At 38.7% G+C, this 21,913-nt stretch overlaps 1 protein-coding gene across 1 annotated transcript; it reads left to right on the top strand.

Moving 5' to 3' along the window:
* Positions 1 to 16,176: 16,176 nt before the first annotated feature.
* On the top strand, positions 16,177 to 21,497 carry CTSO (cathepsin O; the record flags this gene model as incomplete). The annotated part of the gene is given in 9 exon segments (XM_079534838.1): positions 16,177 to 16,232; positions 16,234 to 16,387; positions 17,207 to 17,312; positions 17,561 to 17,694; positions 18,797 to 18,964; positions 19,374 to 19,495; positions 19,923 to 20,086; positions 20,506 to 20,598; positions 21,463 to 21,497. Coding segments are annotated over 9 exon segments (1,032 nt in total).
* Positions 21,498 to 21,913: the final 416 nt, after the last annotated feature.

The following is a 21,913-nucleotide window of genomic DNA, read 5'->3' as shown; positions in this document are numbered from 1 at the left end:
ATAGGATGCTGCTGACCACACTTCAAGGAATGAAACAGTTATGCAGTAGTTTCAGTTAAAAATCAATTTTTACAACATAAAGGATTACGAAAACAGCTTGCATATCAAAGTAACTTTTACAGTGCGCTGTTAACACAAGTACTAAAATGCTGGCCAGAAAAAAGTTTGTTGAAAACGCAGAAAGATTATTAATCTCCTGTTCTATTTAAAGCAGATGGATGTGGTGAAACTGGGAGGTAATAGGTGTAAATGTCAACACTTAGGAATGACTTTAAAAAAAGAAGTTCCTGCTAGAAGTGTCACTAGTTGTAGGAGATACGCCAGCAGATTCACTTCAGAGGTCATGTCATTTTATCACTGCAGCATATAGAATGAATACTCTAGTGCAACAAGCAGTATCAGTGTTTCTTCTTAAATAGTTTTGTTGGGTTTGCCCTTGGCTTTTTTTTTTTTCCTCCATATATGAGTAAGCTTCGTAAGAGGGCTCTTGCCGATATAGCTAATATTTAAGAGGGAAAGGAAATTGCATTCTTAATGATGCTCCATCACAGAAATTTCCAATGAGTGCAAAGCAGACTGGGAAGTCAATCAAAGGTCAAGCCCCTGAGAGGTCAAGTTCCTTGAATGAACACAGTTCTGACGTTTAGTTGTTCTTAGGCAGAGCTCTGCAGATAGGTCAGCAGTGAATTTTATAGCTGACAACATCCACAGAAAGAAATCATTCCCAAGGCTGAGGTGGCTATGCACCGCTCAGCAACAAGATGAAAAAAATAAGTAGCTGTGGAAAGCTTTTGTCTCACCATTTAGAAATTTGTAAACAAAAAAAACCACTTGTATCACTAATGCATCTCACAAAAGTCACTGAAATGCACAACGAAAATAAAAGAGATTGCACAACAAAAGAGATTCACAGATATACTACAAGAGAATGAAGAAGTGCTTAAAATAATATTGATGGTAATAGCAACCTAAAAGTTCAACTTATTTCCAATAGCTGAATGACTAGAAATTATCTGCCCCCTATAAATCAGTATATTAAGGGACTGGACAAGGCACGTGGATTATAAAATTGCCACTCATGCCCATGGTTGGTACTTAAACCCCATTCTTGACTCCAAAGCCCATAATACTTTATGACATTTCAAAGATGCCTAACAATCTTAAATGGGTAAATTAATGCATATCAGAACAGAATGCTCTTTGGAAAAAGTGGCATGCTGTTTAGTTGCAACTTACCAGTTTACCTTTAAAAAGAAAGAGATGAATATGACAATGGCAGTTTTTTCTGAAGATGGAATTCCAACTCAACTATACAGAAGGTTATATAATTGCTAAAGAAAACTTAGGGCAGTGAAAAAGCAGGAATCGGTTACAGAGCATTATAACATCAATAATCATCTGTAAAATATGCAGAACCATGCAGGCACCTTCACATAGCATCCTCCTTCCATGTGGAAAGTGGAAAATAGAAAATAAGTTTTCTCTTTTCTCAAAGCCTGAAACAAAGTACTCATTCCATTCACTTGCTCCTGAGCAAGTAATTAACTTGTACTGCTCTTGTAGATTAAAAAAAAAAAAAACAAAAAACAAGAAAATAACACATTGAGTAAATTAGCAACAGCCCTCAGAAAGTGCTAATGAAGAATCCCTTACTTCTTCAGTTTTCATAATGACAGGATACATCACATTAATAATTCTGAATTTTGAGAACTCCCAACCCGCAGTGCCGCAGCCCTAGCCTGCATTCACAAGGTAATGTATTTGCATTCAGATTGCCACCTGTGTACCTTTATTACTTAGTGATCAAAGAAGGTAAAAAATAATCAAGTATGCAAACCAGCTCCTAAGCATGACTATCTAAAATGTTTCCTTTCTGTTACACAATTGTAGAAAGAATATAATTTCCATCAGCACACCACTCTAGCAGTCTTAAAAAGAGATACAAGCTTTCCATTCAAGACTATAGCTGAAAACAGAAGAAAAATATAATGCAAAAAAGATTTTGTTGTATTTTTCAGCAAAATATTTATAGCCATATGTAAGTGTTGTACCATCACACCAGTAAAATGAGTCCCTTGGTTGCTCTTGATGACTTGAGGTGTCTTGTAGGCAGCCATCAACTTGGTGAGTGCCTTGATGGCGTATCCCTGGTTTGCTTTTGGTACTGGATAGGCCTGCAGTAGCCCACTTGCCATCCATATACCAGGCACCTTCAGGAATGGGATATTCCCTATCTTGATTTCCCATCTTGAAAAGGACTCTTCTCTGGTGGAGTGACCAATGTTTCTTTTGGTACATCGCTACGATACATCACTGGACCTAGGATCTTCTTTCAGTGGTGATAAAGACAGACTACTACTTTGGCTGAGATAGGTGCCACCGTCTGTGCTTGGGCCATCCCCATTTTAGGAAGCTGGGTCAGATCTTTCACCCACCCCTAAATCAGCAGGGTGGTCTTAACTACAACCTCCCATCTGGAGGCCTCAGTTACAGAGGAACGGGCATCCACTGTCACATTCTGATAATTCTGAAACTTTTGATTGTCCTTCAACTACCTCCATGGAAGAGGACACGATCAGGCTGGCGACCAATTTCCACAAACTGAACTTCAGCTTGGATTAAGTCATTAAACACATAGCAATCAGGTAGATCAATATGATGAGAGGATCAGCACAATAGAAAGGTGCTATAAAGGAAGGAAAGAATATTGCTTACCTGTATCAGAAGATTCCAGGTTTGCAGGGGAAAGCTCCAGGGAGGGATCTCCAGAAATAAATCTTTCCCAGCAACAGTCAGCCCTTAAATAAGGTCTAAGAGAGTAAGAGAGGTGCAGCCAGCTTCCACCCTTTCTGATCACGCAGGTAAATTGCCTTCACCTGTGCTCCCAGGCTAACTGGGTCCTTTCCTCAGGTGCTCAATCAGTGTTTCAGGCCATGACTCAAAGGTTCTCATACACTTGGCTTTTTCTTTTTTTTTTTTTTTTTTTTTTTTTAACTTAACAGACAACAATGTGGAAAGGGATAGCATGAATTATTCTTGAATTACATCCTATTCACTGAGAGAAAAAACACAGCACAGAGAAACTCAGCAGCTAAGCAAAGACAAATTCTTATCCAGTGCACATGTATTTGGACAACTTCTAGTTCAACAGCATGGATGTTGTCCATGGTTTGGACAGGTACGCCATTTGCTGAGCTAGCTGGATGGCCAGGCCCAGAGAATGATGGTGAATGGAGTTCACCATCCTGTCCTCTCTAATAAATGTACTGATGACCTGGATGAGGGCATTGAATGCACCCTCAGTAAGTTTGCAGATGACATGAAGTTAGGATGAAGTGTCGATCTGCCTGGCAGTAGGAAGACCCTACAGAGGGATCTGTGCAGGCTGAGTAGCTGGGCTGAGGCCAATTGAACAAGCTTTAACAAGACCAAGTGCCAGGTCCAGCATTTCAATTCCGAAAACCCTACCCGTTGCTGCAGGTTTGGGCCAGCATGGCTAGAGTAACAAATATGAGAGAAGAACCGGGGGGTGTTAGTAGACAGCTAGCCAAATATGAGTCAACAGTGTGACCAGGTGACCAAGAAGCCCAACAGCATCCTGGCTTGCATCAGATACAGTATAGCGAGCAGGATTAGGGAGGCAATCAACCCTCAGTACTAAGCACTGAGGAGGTGCTTAGTATTTACCTTTAAAACTACATTTTGGGTCCCTCACTACAGGAAAGACATCAAGGTCCTGGAGCGTGTTCAGAGAAGGGCAAAAAAAAAAGCTGGTGAGGGATTTGGAGCACAAGTCTTATGAGGAGCAGCTGAGGGAACTGCGATTGTTTAATTGAGAGAAGGGGAAGCTCAGGGGAGACCTTATTGCTCCCTACAACTACCTGAAAGGAGACTGTGACAAGGTGGGGGTTGGCCTATTCTCCCATGTAAGCAGCAATATGATGGAAGGTAATGAACTTAAATTGAGCCAGGAAAGGTTCACATTAGATAGTGGGAATGATTTCTTCTCAGAAAGAGTGGTAATAGATTTAAACGTGCTGCCCAGGGAAGCGGTGGGTCAGCATCCCTGGAGATTTTCAAGAAAATGGTAGATGTGGAACTTAAGGTCATGATTTAGTAGGCATAGCAGTGATGGGATGACAGTTGGACAAGATAATCTCAGTGTTCTTTTCCAATCTGAATGATTCTGTCATACTTTTCTACATTACCAATTACATGCAAACATACCATGAATTAAATTCCCAAATTAACCAATGTAGGCGTGGGCATGATTCCACAGAAAGAACTCACTTTGTCAATTTCGTTTGCAGAAGAGACTGAAATTCTGGGAAACAACAAATTCTCAGTTACCTACCCACACAAGATTACTTTATAATGTGCAAATGAATCAAAATAATATAGACTCCGACAGCTCAGAAGCAAGGGCAAAGAGCTTTAAAAGTATTTCAGTCCCAGGTGTATAAACAATCTGTTTGTCTTCTCTGTTATTGCAGGGAAGGATACAACTTCCTGTCTGAATGCCACACTAGCATGAAAATCATGTTTTGTTTGTGCCAGAACACTTCACGCTAAAGACTACATACATGAAATACAGTGATCATACTTTATATGTGAAATAAATGCTCACACAACCCAGCAGTTATAAAAGCAGACAGTAAAAAGGTACTGTTTTAATTAATTCATAGACATTGTTTATATATACATATATAAAACATGTGTACATAAATAAAAAAAATATGTTTGCCATCTCAAAGGTAGTATCACAACAACAAATGAACACATTTATTTTCTAGTGGAAGCTGAGGAAGTCTGAGGGAATTCTCCAACATAAATAGTCTCCCTGAATAAATATAACACTGAAAAGTAATTTCACGTCTCAGAGCTATCTGGAGAGAAATGAAGCTGTTGGCTGGGACTACACTGAACATTTTTTCATTTTAACTTGATCTGACAAATAAAAGGTACATTTAACTGAAGGAGGAATGAGCATCCATAATCAGGTAACTATATCATACACCCCTTAAGGCTAACCGCTTGCAAAACAGCAACTGGGCTTTCTGGAGGTGCTTTTTCTTCCCCTTTTTCTTTTTATATCATTCCTAGCAGATCATGAAATTTGATTCCAAGAGCAATACACACTGGAACTACTCTGGAGAACACAAGGTTTAAAACAGGAACAACCAGGTGAGGTTCTCTACTTGAGTTCTGAGTATCTTCAAAGATGAAGATTGCACAAATCCTCTGGATAATCAGCTCTTTTGTCTAACCATCCTCAGTATGAAACTTTTTCCTTGTATTAATTTGGATTTAACCTGCTTTATCATGGATATGATGCTTCTTGTCCTATCACTGTGCACCTACTGGAAGAGTTGAGTTTTGTCTTACTAAGATAAGCATCAGATAATTTCAGACAGCAGTAAGACCCTCCCATGGTTTTATCCTCAGGCTAAACAAATCCAACTTTCAGCCGCTCCTTGCATACAACACATTCTAGTATCCCTGACATTATTTTCTCCAGAGTCATTCTTGTATATCAACGTGTTTCTTGTACTGGGGAGCCAGAACTAAACAGTATTCCAGGAGCAACTCACACATGCCAAATAGAAGAGAATAATCACTTCCTTCAACCAGATTTTCATGTCCTTGCTCTTACAGTGTAGGGCAATAAATCCAAGTTTTTGTTAAAATGATATTGTTCGCATGAACTAAGGTTCATTGACCTAGAATTAGGTTTAAGAATAAGCTCTTTTCCTAAGACTGAGCGTCTTGCATGCATTTAGGCTGATGTACTTTTTCCACAGTTGGCATCCTTTAGTGAGACACACTGATTTCATGCATTCAGCTCATCCTCTGGAACACTAGAATTATCTTCTGCAAAGTTTCAGGTCTCCAAACTGCACTCTTATACTTTGTTATTAAACTTGGCTTCCTTGTAGGTGTTTGTGTGAACACCTGGGCTACAACACTTACTCACACCTGAGCACATTGCCGCTCATCTTCATGGCAAAACAAGAAAGTTGTTCATTGCTCTACTGTCACACAAAATGGAAACACAAAAGGCGAACTGAACCTTTCAATCACACAGAAAAGAACTAGGATTTTCACCTGTGGACAAGATAGACATGATAGAAGGCTAGGTAACTGCATACCATCTCATAAATCCTGGAATTTGCTGGTAGCCATCTGTGGGAAGACTGCTACAGACCAACTCTCAAATATTGTAAGATCACAGCAACTTGATTGGTACAGACTTGGTACTGTCACCTCACAGCCAGGATATAAAGTAAGTAGCACTTGTTGGGTTTATGTTTGTCTTATTGTTTATTTTGTTGGGGTTTTTAAAATTTATTTTATTTTTCACATTCTATCATTTACTTCCCTTTTTCATTCTTTCTGCCCTTTGACAGATGTGCAGAAAGCAATATTTCTCACTCCTCCTCTGGCTCAAAAATACTATATTCCTTAATGCTAATAAGCTTCTGGCCACCAAGTCAAGTCAAGCTACTGTGTGGAGGGGGAAGAGTTGGAAGAAGATATATATATATATCTTATATATATATATATATATATATATATATATATATATATATATATATATATATATATATATATATATATATATATATATATATATATATATATATATATATATATGATATAAGCAGACACCAAATTTGCTTCATTCACTTTGCAATGATATATACTGTACTGGAAATTTTATTTTAGATATTAAATACAAACCACAGAGTTTAATATCATAATGTCTGATATCTGATATACCAGCTAGATAGAATAACTAGACAGGAGTGCAACAATCAGAAGTCTGGTACCAAAACCAAATGCATAATTCTCCATTGCTTTGTTCTGTGTCCATACAAACAACAAGAGTGAAACAATAGCATTGTGGTAGGACACATGACAAATCTGTCACACATCCGAAGGAGATTTTAGTGAGATGTTCCAGTCTTCTTGAAACTTGAAATTGCAGCATCCAAATACAACTTTGTGACCAGAACTGAACTTCTATGAAGACCTTGCAGAATGATCCCAAGACATTTACCAGAATGATCTCTGGAACACATCAACCATTCAAAGACAGCAGAATGGCCTCATGGCGCTGACTCCCTTTTCTTAATTCCTCTTCCAGTAACGCATCTTAAAAGGAAAAGTGTCACTTCATCAAATTCCCATTTTGCCTAAGTATGTAAGACAATGGACATTCCAGGAGAAAATTCAACCACACACAAGTGTTTTTATAAATGAATATACTGCATCTTGTTCACACAAAGTACCTATATATAATGTCAGTTGTTTCAGTATCTGCTTTATCTAACGCCTTCCTACAGATAATCATACTTCAAGGAAGTTAAATAGTAATAATCAGTATGGCTTTCTTGCTACTTTCAACTTCTATTAGCTTGCTTATCTATATCAGTATGTACTTCTACTTCCAATAGGCAAGAAAATTTAATGAAATTACAGTAGTGTTTTTAAGGCAGTCATTTAGAGGTGCTGATTTAATAAAAAGAGTCCATTTTGAGAACTGCAGTACTGAAAAGATAATGCAGAACATTTATTTCTGCAGACAATGCAGTACTGCCTGCCTGGCTCAGCCAGTAGCCCTTATGGAGTGAGGTACAGATTTATAGTAATAAGGCTGCATGTACAGGTTTTCTAACAGAAGAACAAGAAAGAAAAGGAGGGAAACAAGGAATAGAATCACAGAATTGTAGGGGCTGGAAGGGACCTCCAGAGACCACTGAGTTCAGCCTCCCTGCAAAACAGGCTCTCTACAGCAGGCAAATAATAGGGAATCATCTGAGACATGGCGCTCCAGGCTGTTAAAACAGGAGAGCATTCTGAGTCCTAACCTACACAGAACTCTGTGGCAAAAGGCAGCAGAAAGAAGTCACAATTCGTAGCACTTTGAACATGACTTGTTAAGAAGCTACAATTAAGATGAATCTTAGCATACTTACTCATAAGACCAAGGAAATGCAACTGGATCCAGCAACTTCTGTCAGTTCTTAGTCTGCACACACTTGTAGGTACATCAGGCTCTTTCAGACTTAGTCCTACTTCTGGAAGGGAAGCCTTTGAAAAAGCTGAATTCTTCTCTGACTTGCTGCTCTGAACATCATATTTTCTCCTGGAAATAGATACAACACAGACCTAGGATATGAAAAAACAAGGCAATTTTAGGAATTCGGATATATTAAGCTTCATACAATATTAGAAACCCCACCACATAGCTCACTTGCTGATCACAGAAACGAAAAAATGGAGAGTTTGATTTGGCTTTGCTGGCTTTTTTGAAAAACATTCCTTGGTGAACCAAGAAAACAGACATTTCTGAAAAAATAAATACTTGCTTCAGGGAAGTAGTGAACTTAAAAGTGATCAAACCAGAGCTTCACAGCTGCTGATTTTTTGCGCAATCATTATTTATTCTTTACTGTAGAACTCCTATAATCAAGGTATAAGTCACATCAGCCAGGAAGAGTTAACAATTTGATTATCAGTCTTGCTTAAACAGCTGGACTATAACAAATCCTTCAAAAAGTAGGTGTTTCCATCATTTACTTACTCCTGACTTTAAGATGCGTTCTGTTTGGAACATAAACACCGAGTCAAACGTGAAAGGTATTATATAACACATGAAGATCCTGCCTGCTTTAACTCTCCAGTTATATACCGATTTTAGGAAAGCTAATATGTAATGGCACAAGAATAGTATAACCTCTCCTGTGGAAATCTCCACAGCTGTCCATCTGAACCTCCCTTAAAACTGCAGTGCTTACATGGTACAGTAGATTATAAGTGAAGAAAAAGAACTGGAAAATAACAATTTTTTCTTGATAGCACATTATGTTTTAATGAAAGCCATTCATTGCAGAATAGTTACACAAATACACTTAATGAGTGCCTGCATAATACGTACAGTACTCTGCAAGAGCAAAATACCATTTTCATCCCTGCTGCTACAAGAGTAAGACATGCATCATACTGTCATAGTTTTATGATTGATTACTGGTATTCCATCATGTATGCACTAGGAGTTAAAGAGTTAACGCTCCAGGTCCAGGTACGTGTCCCAGAAGAGAAGAACTACTGCACTCCCCAGAGGACTGTTTGCTGTTCTGCTGTCATTTCTACTCAAGGGAAACAAATAAAGGCTTTGGTAGGTCACCTGAAATTCCTTTTTGATTGTCTGGCTCATCTTGTTCCAACTGCACGTCTCGCCTCAGCATTACAGTAAGGCTTTGGCTTTCAGACACTCATTACATTTGATTTATTAGCTGCTATTATAATTATACTCCATTATACCGTATTACAGTGTGTTGCATTCCGATATCTTATTCAGTAAATTAGTTTGTTTCTCCTCACATTGTTGCTGCTGTTTCGTTTCGGGGCTCATCTCCCTACCCTTTTCCCCCATTTCCCCTTTTCGGAGGCATGGATCTGTGAGTGCCTCCACCCCACTAGTCACAGAACTGGGCCAAGCCAGCCCATAAACAGAGTTTAAAGGGATAATACAGTATGTAAATCAACTATTAGATCAAACCTTGGAATTCTAAGGAGAAACACTCCACTCTTGTGCATTTGATTCAACTGAACACCTTCTACTTACTATTCTACCTGAATACCTTCTATTTACTGTTCTTCTTGGATACTCTGAGTCCAAAGTCCTTTATAGAGTCAATTTTTTTTTTTTTTTTTAAAAACACAGTCCCTACTCTGTCGTACTCAAATGATCCTCCATAAAAAAAAAATAAAAATGTTATTTTCTCCTAAAAATTAATTCTTAACATAATGAAGTTATTATTATGCTTTCTATCCTTCTACATCCTGTCTGCTGAACAGTCAACTTAGTACCGTGTTTTATTAGCGATACAACTGCTGTTACTACATTTTCATCCTTGTTGGCTGAATGGTTACAAGAATCAAACTGATCTGACAACGACTAAGTTGAGAAGTCAAAATTTCTATCTTACCAGATTCACCAGGAATAATCACCAGATTATTGAATCAGAATTCAACTACTAAGCCTGCATTAAAACCACTCCGTATTTCTTCCACAGTTACTGAAAACTACGTCAAAAACCCGGAGTTCAACGTTTCAGTGAACCAAGTGCATTTATAAGGATACTTCACATAGAAAGTAAGAAGATATTTTTAGATCCTGTCATCTTGTTAGCTTCTCTTTCTATTCTCCAAAGGTTGTAATTCAGCAACTGCAAGATTATTAAGAACGAAGTGTTCATAGACTAAAATCCACTAGCGTGTTTTTTAATGAATTTAAAGAAGGCTAACCAGACAAGCCAAAGGGGTCTGCAGCTCATCACTTACCAAGCTTTCATGTGCAAGTAGTTCTATTCTAACTAGGTACTATATTCACACTTAAGAAACACCTATTTACAGCAGACCACATGCTGATCTTTTTGTCTTCATATTTTGATTTGTATCGGAGGTTAAGAAAAAAAAATAAAATACAAACCTTCCCTTTCCAAGGTGATCAGAAAAAACAAGTGAACAAAACTACAGACTGATGGGATGCTGTTTTAAATAGTGAGGAAATTGTAGCACACTACAAACTTAGCTTTTAAGCAAGATGGCATTAAGCCTTAATCTCAACTTCGAGGTCCTAAGAAAAGCTTAATATCAATAAAAAGGAGCATTGGTCTCAGCATCCCAATAAAACAGTGAAGGTCTTCATTTTTGCCTGTGTCACCTGGTATCTCTTGAGCACAGGAAGGCTCAAGTAGAGATGCAGGAGGCTGCCAAGAGTTCAGTCACTCCAGGCTGCTGGAAGATGTAACAGGGACTTGCCATAGTTGCTATATTTTGGCTGGGCAGGCAAAAAAAAAAAAAAAAAAAATTTAAAAAAAAAAAAAAAATCTCCCTATGCATTTGGCTCCATAAAGAAAGGATTTTTAATGCTTACAAGGGGACATTCTCACCTCATTCCACAACTACAAGATAGATAGTGCATCCTTAAGGAAAAGCGCACCCATACGCTTGGCTTTATTGGTAAGTATACTGCTTTGTGTTCCACCTACAACACAGGGAGTCCATGGCTCACAGCTAAGGCACTCAAGTTGCAGACTCCAACGTAACATACTCTTCTTAATAATGTCCTCTGGTAATCTGAGTTCAGCCTGGTAGCAAGGCTATACAACTTCTTTAGCCACTTCAAAGAGAAGCTCTGTTCAAATTAAATGGAAACATGGGCCACACATCTCCTTTCTCTACCTACTGACCTGCCAACAAAGAGCACTGTCTGCTCCAGAGCTGTAAACAGCTAGCAGGATTCTTCACGAGACAGCTCAGAGAATATACTGATTGCTGAATATACTGACTTCATTAACACTTGTTCATAAATATCACGCCTCCACGCCGCAGCAACAACCACGCACAAAAAAAAAAACCAACACATTTCACCAGCAGAACATTAGCCTAGTGACACACTGGTAACCAACATTTTGACAAAGCTAATGGGCACAAAGCATAGGAAGCTGCAACTTAGCACTCGTATAAGTTCTGTCTTGAAAATCCTGAATGCATATTTATTTTTTCAGACTATATATTCCTTTAAGAATTACCTCGAGGTATTTATTTAAAAAGATGTTAAAAATTACAGTGATATTCTTCATTTTAACTGAAACTTAAATGTAGATGTAAAGGATTTGACATGTAATCCAAAATTAAGCAGAAACTACTTTCCTTCAAATTCTAGCAAGTTGTGATCTTGTACTCTGACTACTGAGTTACAGCACCAAATGCACCATAGGTGCTATGTGCATGGCTACACGTGAAATAGCGGGGCCAAAATGAAATGCCAAATGCTTTTTGTAATGCAGAACGTACTTCAAACTGTTTTAAAAGATGACCTTTTCAATGACTGCCCTGCCTACTAGAAAGAAGGGCTTCACGTTTAATAAATTCTTCATGTCCCAAGGAAAAGCTGAGCTACAAGAAAGTTTTGCTCTTAAGAGGGTAACGCCTGCCACAGTCAGGATTTTCAAGAGATTTTCTAGTTTTCTCTGGTCAGCTACACATGATAATCTATAATGTATAGAACAATAAATGCTAAATTAATCATAAGTGCTTTGTAAGATAACCTACAATTTTTCTACTTCCTGAGCAAATTAGAGCAGAAGTGCCATATCCTTATGGACCCAAACAAGGCAAACTTCAAGCCTCAGACACCGGGAAGCATCCTTTTAGAACCAGGATTAAGTTTTGCTAACGGAGACAGTGTGAAGTAAACTGCCATTATGCTTCAGATTATACAATATACAATAAAAATACAATGAAATACAATAAATACTTGAGGAATTGATGAAATTTTCTTTTTCCCTGTATACAACAATTCCTGAGATGCTCTAAATTTTTCTAAACAATGTAATTTAATCATCTGGGAACCTCTATCTACACAGCATTACATACATCAGGACAATTCCACATTCACTTCAAAGGAACTCTTCCTGGTTTACCCTACCTTCAGTCACCACCAGCACCGAACAGTAACTGTGGAACTATATTTTTGTATACTAAGGAGCAGCTTAATAAAACAATCAATATTTATTTGAAAAAAAAAAAAAATATATAGTAATTTAAGTGGAAAGAAAAAAAAAGTATAATTACAAGCCCAGGATGGACTTGGCTGCCTGACAACTTACGTGCACATAGTTCTTTTCCTTACAACATCTTAGCTCCCAAACATGCTCAAATTCTGATTCAGAGGATGATTACACCAATGTCAGTGGAGTGAAAATTATCTGAAGCCTGAACCATTTTGTCCTTTACTTTGGATCCAGATTTTTCATCAGTATAACAACTCCTAAGTCCTCCTTATATGGCACATTCCCACTGCACTTCTTCCTAAGTACTAGCAAGTACTAAGTACTAGCAAATTCAGTTCTTACAACTGAATAGGAAATAATCCAAAGTAATGAGTGAAAAATCTATGCAGGATAAACACATTTCTAAGCTGCACCTCTTTCTCCTTCTACTTGAATTTGGCAAGTCCTCCTGTCCTCTCACTAGACAAAGATGCTGATGTATTCAGGAAGGATACATCAGCAAATTAACTGGAGGATTTAGAGAAATTTACCAACGGATATTCTGCAAAATAGCACTAACCGGAGCACTTCATCCTATAATTAAGCAGCCAGCCTTCTACATTCATATTTCACTCCACTGAAAAGACTGAAGAGAGAAGAGGAATAAGAGAAAAAAGTTGGAGACTTACTAGAATTTAGGACACTCAAGTGAAATACAGAGCCATGCTTGAGAAGGAGGTCCTACAGTTATTTCACTGTTTGCAAAGGACGATAGAATCACAGGATGTTAGTGTTGAAAGCCCTTTAAGATCACCTCATTCCAATCCCCTGCTACAGGCAGGGACACCTCCCTCTGGACCAGGTTGCTCACAGCCTCATCCAGCCAGGCTTTGAACACTTCCAGATAACTAACAGGAAAATATTCTCGGCCAACCAAGACATTTTTCAAAATCCAGCTACCCCTTACAAAGTTATTATTCCTGTAAATACCAACATTGCCATGAGTAATTTCCTCTGCTGCTTATAAACTTTGAAGTCTAACTCAAGGCTGATAAAAGAGGGCTTCAGAATGCTAGCTGCAGCAATGCTGCTTATTCACCTTCACATTGGCTTAAACAGGACCAGATTTCACCCCAAAATTACAATTTTCATTTTTTTAATTAAACATAATAATTGTTACCACTGCAACTGTATTTAGAGAGCAAAACCACTGCAAGTCTTTAAATGAGTAGAAGCCTTAGGTTTCTTCTGAAGCCGTATTTCCCTACAAGCCTTTTGAAGACAAGGCGCTCAGCTCCCCCTGCTGCAGGATTTAGATTATTTCTCCTTTAGCAGGCTGAGGACTGCACAATACAAAGGGATTCATTTGCCTTTTAAACATTCATTCTTTAAACATCCTCTACTGACATGGAAGGCCAAAGTCCATGTAGATAAAGTGCAGGGGACACATCACCCCAACAAGTGAATTACCACTTGGTTGCCACATTTCACAACTGCACCCACCAGTGGCACTACCCAACCCTGGAAGACCAATCTTCATCTCAGAAGTCACTTGTACTTTTTCCCAGTTTGCCATGATAATTACAAACACAGGCCACAGTACAGCAAGAGTAATCCATGAAAATTCACTGCGAGGGGGGAGAAAAATAAAGGTAGTCTAATAAGTGTAAGTATGCTGTCTAACTCTGTCATACTATGAAAATCCTTCTACTATACCAGTGTCAGCTATGGATCACTTCAAAAATGGGAATTTTGCACCTACTGAGAAACAGGTTCTGTTAATACTGGAATATCTCCATTCAAAGCAAGTGTTTTTAAATGAATTTAGGGATTCCAAAACATATACATTATTGCTGCTTCTTTTAGCATGTGTTGGTAGAAATATTCATTAAATATTTCTAGCAAACAGCAAGAGCAGCAAAGATATAAAATGCTATTAAAAACTAAGCATCTACCAATAGAATATTCAATAGAATTCCTGGGGGAAAAAAAAAAATCTTACAAAGTCAAAAAAATAAAAATAAATAAAATAAAATAAAAAAAATAATAATAAAAAGATAAAATAAAAAAAATAAAAGATAAAATAAAAAAAATAAAAGATAAAATAAAAAAATAAAAGATAAAATAAAAAAATAAAAGATAAAATAAAAAAAAGATAAAAAAAAGATAAAATAAAAAAAGATAAAATAAAAAAAGATAAAATAAAAAAAGATAAAATAAAAAAAGATAAAATAAAAAAAGATAAAATAAAAAAAGATAAAATAAAAAAAGATAAAATAAAAAAAGATAAAATAAAAAAAGATAAAATAAAAAAAGATAAAATAAAAAAGATAAAATAAAAAAATAAAAGATAAAATAAAAAAATAAAAGATAAAATAAAAAAAAATAAAAGATAAAATAAAAAAAATAAAAGATAAAAAAAAGATAAAATAAAAAAAGATAAAATAAAAAAAGATAAAATAAAAAAAGATAAAATAAAAAAAGATAAAATAAAAAAAGATAAAATAAAAAAAGATAAAAAAATAAAAGATAAAATAAAAAAATAAAAGATAAAAAATAAAAAATAAAAAATAAAATCACACAGATCACTTGCCTGGGGTGACCTCTATATTTTCTTTTATCTTTATGAAGCTGGACTAGATTTATTCCAGAATAATTCAGAACAGAGCAGGGGCTGCCTGCCTGTCGATATGCTATAAATCTATATTTTAACGTGAGCCTGTTTTGGATACCTTTAGGATTGCTTATTTCTTTTTTTTTTTTTTTTTTTTTTTTTTTTTTTTAAGGAACCGCACGGTTTGGTATTACCTTTCCAAAAGTCCTCTGCTGCCCTCATGTGTTTCACAGCAAAAGCAGTTCTACACCACAAATACGAGCTCCTTAACCAGCAGGATAGACTGGAAGGAGCTGTTGGTATATCATAAAGTACTGTTTTTTTTTTGTTTTTCACTTCCTCTGGCACATAATAATTCCGATAACGTAATCTTACTCCAGAGAAAAAGTTTCCCACTGCTTTTTAATAGCAAAGCCACAGCGGGGGATGCACCAGGCAAGCACCGACTGAGCCATCAGGCACCTCCTCCAACATGAGCTACCAGCAAAAATAAGATACTTGTTTGTTTGTTTGAAAGCCACTTTCCAGAAGAGAGCAAACTCCGGTACGTGAAACAGGAGCGGGGCACCTCGTTGCCTCAGAGCTAGGAAATAAACACGACAGAACGCGCTCCCTCACACCTGAGTGAGGAAAAGATGCAGAGAGCAGAGACCGAGTTGACTCAGGACCAGCACGCGAGGGAAGCGACGGATCACGCCCATACAGCCACGCTCCTGCTTGCTCCTCACTGGCCCCTTCACATGCTAAGAGCTGCAAGCCGCGTTTCTGCTATCCAAACAAATAACTACGCTCTCTCTCCTAAAACTCTGCAGCCACCATCACCACCAGCAGCCCTCGCCCTTTCCTGTCTCGCCGCCAGCAGCTGCAGCGCCCGCACGCCGCGCTGCCCTGCTCCTGCACAGCCATGCAAACGAGAAGCTCGACCCCGCCTCTCCCTGCAAGCAGCCGGCCGCGAACTGTGCCGACGTGGGGGTGTCTCTTGAGACCCCACCCGCTATGACTCGGCAGCCGGGGGCGGAGCGGGCAGGGAGCCGGCAGGGTGCGGGGCGCGGCCGGGAGGCCCGCGGTGATGATGGGGGTGCTGGCGTTGGCGTTGGCGTGCTGCCTGCTGCGAGCGGCCCACGCCGCGTTCCCGGTGCCCGCGGGCGCTGCTGGGCGTCCTCCGTGGAACGGAGGAGGACGGGAGGAAGAAGCGGCGGCGCTGCGGGTAGGTCACTGCTGCCCTGCTGCCCTGCTGCGCTGCTGCCCGGTCCCTGCTGCACTGCTGCCCGCTCCTTGCTGCACTGCTGCCCTGCTCGCCGCTATGCCTGCGGGTTCCTTCCTTCCCCGCTCCCGCCGCCAGGGGGCAGCGTGACGGCAGTGGCCGGGTCCCCCTTGGGTATTCCTTGTGCTGCGTACACGTTATGTTAGTTCTGCGACATAAATCGAGGCGAGGTTAAATCCTATCTAAGGATGAAATGTTTTCACGCGTCTCCGTGTTGTGCTGCCCGACAAGGGGCGTCAGATGATTTTGGCACCACTTGTTGTCAGCTTATTTTGTTGGTCTTATATTGATTTTATACCATCTGTGCACTTTGTGTCTCTTTGTGTGTTTCCCGAAGCTAAAATTAGTCTAATCACTTTCAGACTGGCTTGATAAGAGCCCAGGGTGAGTCTGAGCTGAATGTGAGCTCAGCAAGTTTCTAAGGGGGTTCTGGCTGTAAATTGTGCCAGGGAGGGAGGTTTCGGGGTGGATATTAGGAAAAACTACTTCTGATAAAGAGTGGGGAGGCAATGGCACAGGCTGCCAAGAGAGGTGGGGGAGTCACCATCCCAGGAGGTGTTGGCACTGACAGGCATGGTTAGTGAGCATGGTGGGGCTGGCTTGGTGGGTGGACTCAGTGATCTTAGAAGTCTTTTCCAACTTCAGTGGTTCTCTGATTCTATGGTCACGTTTGCTGTTGGTAACCTTCTGCTCTTACAGTTGTTGTTTTTTTTTCACTGCTGCTAACTTAATAACAGCCACAGTACTTTTGTTTTCATTCAGGAAAGTGCGAAAAGAATTAGATTACTGAATTCACCATCAAATGATAATGGATCTGCTTTCTATGGAAAAAATCAGTTTTCTCACCTCTTTCCTGAAGAGTTCAAAGGTACAAAATTATCTTCATGTTTCCCACACGGAATATTTCTGTTCTTTCTGAAACTGTAAGAATATTGAAATTAGTTCTGGACTATGACGACTGCGCTATGGATTTGAGAATCCTGTGCCATTTCATGATTGTGACTACAGATCAAAGTTACCATTATGGTTTCTAGTAAAACAGGTTGGGTTTGTGTTGTTTATTTGTTTTTGTCGTTTGTTTAAGCAGATTTATAAATGTTTGTGTTCCATGTTCAGCTATTTACTTAAGAAGCATACCTCACAAACTCCCCAGATACATAAAAGTGCCAAAGGGAAAGGAAAAACCTTTGCCAAAGAAGTTTGACTGGAGGGACAAGAAAGTCATTGCAGAAGTGAGAAATCAGCAGACAGTAAGTGGCGGTGATTTCCTTTTGCTGATTCTCAAGCACAGGTTAGAGACAGTTCTGGGAGGTACATCATAGAGCACAGTGAAGGACAGGGAAGGATCAGCGCTGCCTCAAGACTCTGAGCTCTGTGTACTGATAACAGCCTTCTATGAAGAGTGGGCTTAGGTATAAAGCATCGCAGGTAAAAGTTGTTAATTGTACAGTGATTAATTGTGTATAATACATTTTGGGGGTAAAGTCTGAAGATATTTTGCACCATGAGTGCTTTGTGATTTTTTTTTTTTTAATTTTTATTTTTGCTGGAGACTGAAGCGTGTTCAGTACTTGACCTCTTGTCTTCTGTACTCCTGGTTACAGATCTGTTGGAGTGCCCATGGCTAGTCAGGACCCATGCCTTTACCACCAAACTCCTCCATGGAGGTGCTTTCATGACAGGAAAATAGAGCCCAACTGGTTACATCCCAGATAGGCTGCGATCATCTGGTACACTTAACAGGATAAGAAGCACTCAGCTTTTGAACTCCCAGTATCTTTCCTTTGTGTAATGTAACCTAGGAATAAGCTCTGTGCTCTCTGTTTAAATCACCACGGTTTAAAAAGTTGAGAAAACTAACTGTGATATCAATTAAGAATTTTTTTCTCTCCCATTTAATCTTGGTTTACTTCTGCTTAAGTTGTAATCTAATATATTTATATAAAATTCTTCAGACAACAGAAAACCACAGGCTGTCTCCTTAAGTGCATCCTTTTCAAAAGCGTAATAACGTGGTTAAAAATAATTTCTGCCCGAGTCTCAGTCTGTAATTAAGAAAATACATATCTAGCACTAGAAGGTGTCACTAGGCCTGTTTTAAAGGGCTGTTTTAATGTTAGCAAAAATGAGTCATGAAGGAATCATTAAAATATGACACCTTTAATTCATTTTTAGTTTTCACAGAGTAGCACAGTAGGGATAAAAAACAATGCCATATTTGTAATGCCATAAAAATGAAGATAAAAAGTGATGTGGTAAATGAAGGTCGTTGGAAAACTCTTTATACTTCCAGTTTTCCATATGGTGTTAAAAAAGCAAAGCTGACTTTTTTTTCCTCCTATCTTCTTCCAGTGTGGAGGCTGCTGGGCTTTCAGTGTTGTGGGTGGTATAGAGTCTGCCTATGCAATTAAAGGAAATAATCTGGAAGAACTCAGCGTGCAGCAGGTTATCGATTGCTCGTACAGTAATTATGGTTGCAGTGGTGGTTCCACAATAACTGCTTTGAGCTGGCTGAATCAGGTTTGAAACTTTCTATAAATTTTGAATCCTTATTTTGCACTGTTTTTGTTTGCTTGTTTCGTTTTGTTTTTACAGGGGAAGCAGTGATGGGGAAGAGGGAGTATGTGCTTTACGGATCATCTGATTTTTGTTTGTGTGTATATGGTTATTTATTTAACCTAGGATTGTTAATTCAAGCAGAACTGAAACTTGATTTGAATTTTACAATCTATATATGTTGCTTGTGAATGCAATAAATCAACCCACAAGGGATGAGAATCATACTCTTTGACCATGGAAATCAACTGAAGCAATAGCTGTACAGTACCACTGTAGAAGAGGCCATTTATGCAAGGCTCATTCTTTGGATTTGAGCATCCAGTTTTGACTGGACTGAATCAAACACATTCATTCATTTATCTCTTTGCAGACCAAAGTCAAACTTGTGAGAGATTCAGAGTACACTTTTAAAGCTCAGACAGGACTGTGCCATTATTTCGCTCACTCGGATTTTGGAGTTTCAATAACAGGATTTGCTGCATATGATTTCAGGTAACTGCTGTTGATTCTTTTTATTTGCTGTACTTTCACTATACTGTTCACTAACTGGAGTCAGCCAAAGGTTATGAGGTTAATTTCATCTGAATGTTTGAAAAACTAAGGGGCAGTAACAATATACAGGTGTTTTCTAATTGAGAGGAGTGGGGCATAAGATGTACATGGTGCTTAGTATTGCCCACTTGACCAAGGCTTTTTAACAGCATTGTATCTTTGGACTGGCACCTGATCCATAGTTTGTGTTCCTCTTGTTGTAGTGAATAAAATGTGCATGTATTGATGTATGTTATGTGATGTGTAAAACTCATAAGAAGAAGCTTAATTATTTGATTATTAAATTGTACTTCAGTAGATTACTGCCTCTCAAATTGCTTTACTATGCCAACTTTAAACTCTGTGTTATCACTCACTGCTTCCACAGTGGTCAGGAAGAGGAGATGATGAGAGTACTTGTTGAATGGGGACCTTTGGCAGTAACAGTAGATGCAGTTAGCTGGCAGGATTATCTTGGTGGGATCATACAGTATCACTGCTCCAGTGGAAAAGCAAATCATGCTGTACTTATCACTGGTTTTGACAGAACAGGTATGTTTACATCAACTGAACTTCTAAGTTTTGTTTTCTCATCCTTGCAGCTTGCCTCCTGTGAGGCAGGATATTAAAATCCACAATTTGAGAACAGCTTGGGTTGGTGTCAGCTCAATTCTGGAAGTGCACTCTGATCCCAGGAAATTCTTCTTTTCCGTATTCCTTTGGTTTAGTGGGACTTGATATTCCTGTAAAGACACGGGTATCTATATCCTTACCCTAACATAGGGTATATACAGTCTGTTTTACACTGAAGCATTAGTCCTCTCTATGAACAATAGGAGGCTTCTCTGTATAATGTTATCCAGGCAGCATCCTATGAGATATTAAAATGCTAATTAACTGTATAGAATGTTAGCATTTTTATACCTCTTAATGATCACATTGTCTCCAGCTGCTGAAAATGTATTTTCCAGGTAGCATCCCTTACTGGATTGTACAGAACTCTTGGGGCCGCACATGGGGAATAGATGGCTACGTTCGTGTTAAGATAGGCAGCAATGTCTGTGGTAAGTCTGAAAAACAATGCGAGTGATAAAGGCCATGTGTTGTTCCATGTAAGTAAAGTAATACAGTAGGATCCTCACAGAGGAAATACAAATCATTGCTACGTTTTGAATGAGGTTAGATGAGTTCAGATAGAAGAACAGCGGTCGTTAGTTCAACCTAGCCACGTGGTTGATTGAAAAACATCACGCAAATGTTAAGATACATAAGCCATAATAATTGAAGTATGACAGTAGCTTACCAGGGAGAGGTGATGGCGTTGTCAGGTGCACAGTTGTGTATCATCAGCCTAAGCTAATGATGTTGCTATACGCAGCGTAAGTAAAACAACTGTGGATCTGGTCTGGTGGATGCACATATGTAAGTTCAGCAAACAGATATGGAAAGTGGATCTGCACGTGCTTCAGAATTGTGCACCATGTCTGTGACTTTTTGTGCAAGGTACAGAGGTACGTCCTTTTATTGCGAGCTCCATCTCCTCCCTCTTCTGCTGTTTGCATTTTCTTGACACTTGAGTGGCTTTTATATTGTTAAATACTTGTTTTCTGCCAAGTTTCTGAATCTAGAGCTAAGACAGGTAAATCTGCCATGCAGGGATTCTGTGCTGAATCCTCAAGAGTTTTGAATATGAACGCAAAGGAAGAAGAAGAGTAGGTTTCAACTACAAACAATATCAGGCAGTGAAGAAATAAGAATTGCAGCTGTTTATTTTGGTATTTTTTTCTGCCGCCACCCTATGCCAATACTTAGTGCATGGAAGAGAGAGGACATAATATGAATATGAGTTCTGATAACTTATTTGTTGACAAGTCTCTGTTTCTAGTATTCATTACGTTTTTTTGTTTGTTTGGTTGTTTCGTTTATAGGAATAGCAGATACAGTTTCATCAGTATTTGTTTGATTCCGGCTAAAGACTAAGGATTATCATTTAGCATACACTGTGTATGAAGATTTTACTTCAAAACATTTCCTAAAATAAGAACAGACTGCACGAAGAGTTCCTGCTTTTTAAGCATGACAGGAAGTGGTCGGCTGGAGTTTTTAAGTATGTTTTTATTTGGCACGTGTGTTATGTATCAGATCTCCCATGGAATGAGAAGACTTCAAATCAACCACAGAGCGTGCAGAAGGAAGTTGCAAAGAGAAATTGAAACTGCTAAGGTGAACTTAGGTACCAATTACTAAAAAGTACATTCCTTTAAAAATTCTTTTGAGAAAAGAAGTGATAGCAAATAAGAAGTTTGAATCCACTAATCAGTGGTATGATGGAGTACAATCAAAATGCTTTAAGCATCAGAAACACAATGGTTGTCTGCT

The sequence above is a fragment of the Tetrao urogallus genome (assembly GCF_951394365.1).
Source record: "Tetrao urogallus genome assembly, chromosome: 4".
NCBI classification, from domain to species: Eukaryota; Metazoa; Chordata; class Aves; order Galliformes; family Phasianidae; genus Tetrao; species Tetrao urogallus.
Note: the sequence above shows the minus strand (reverse complement) of the source record. Positions and strands in the feature narration are given on the sequence as shown.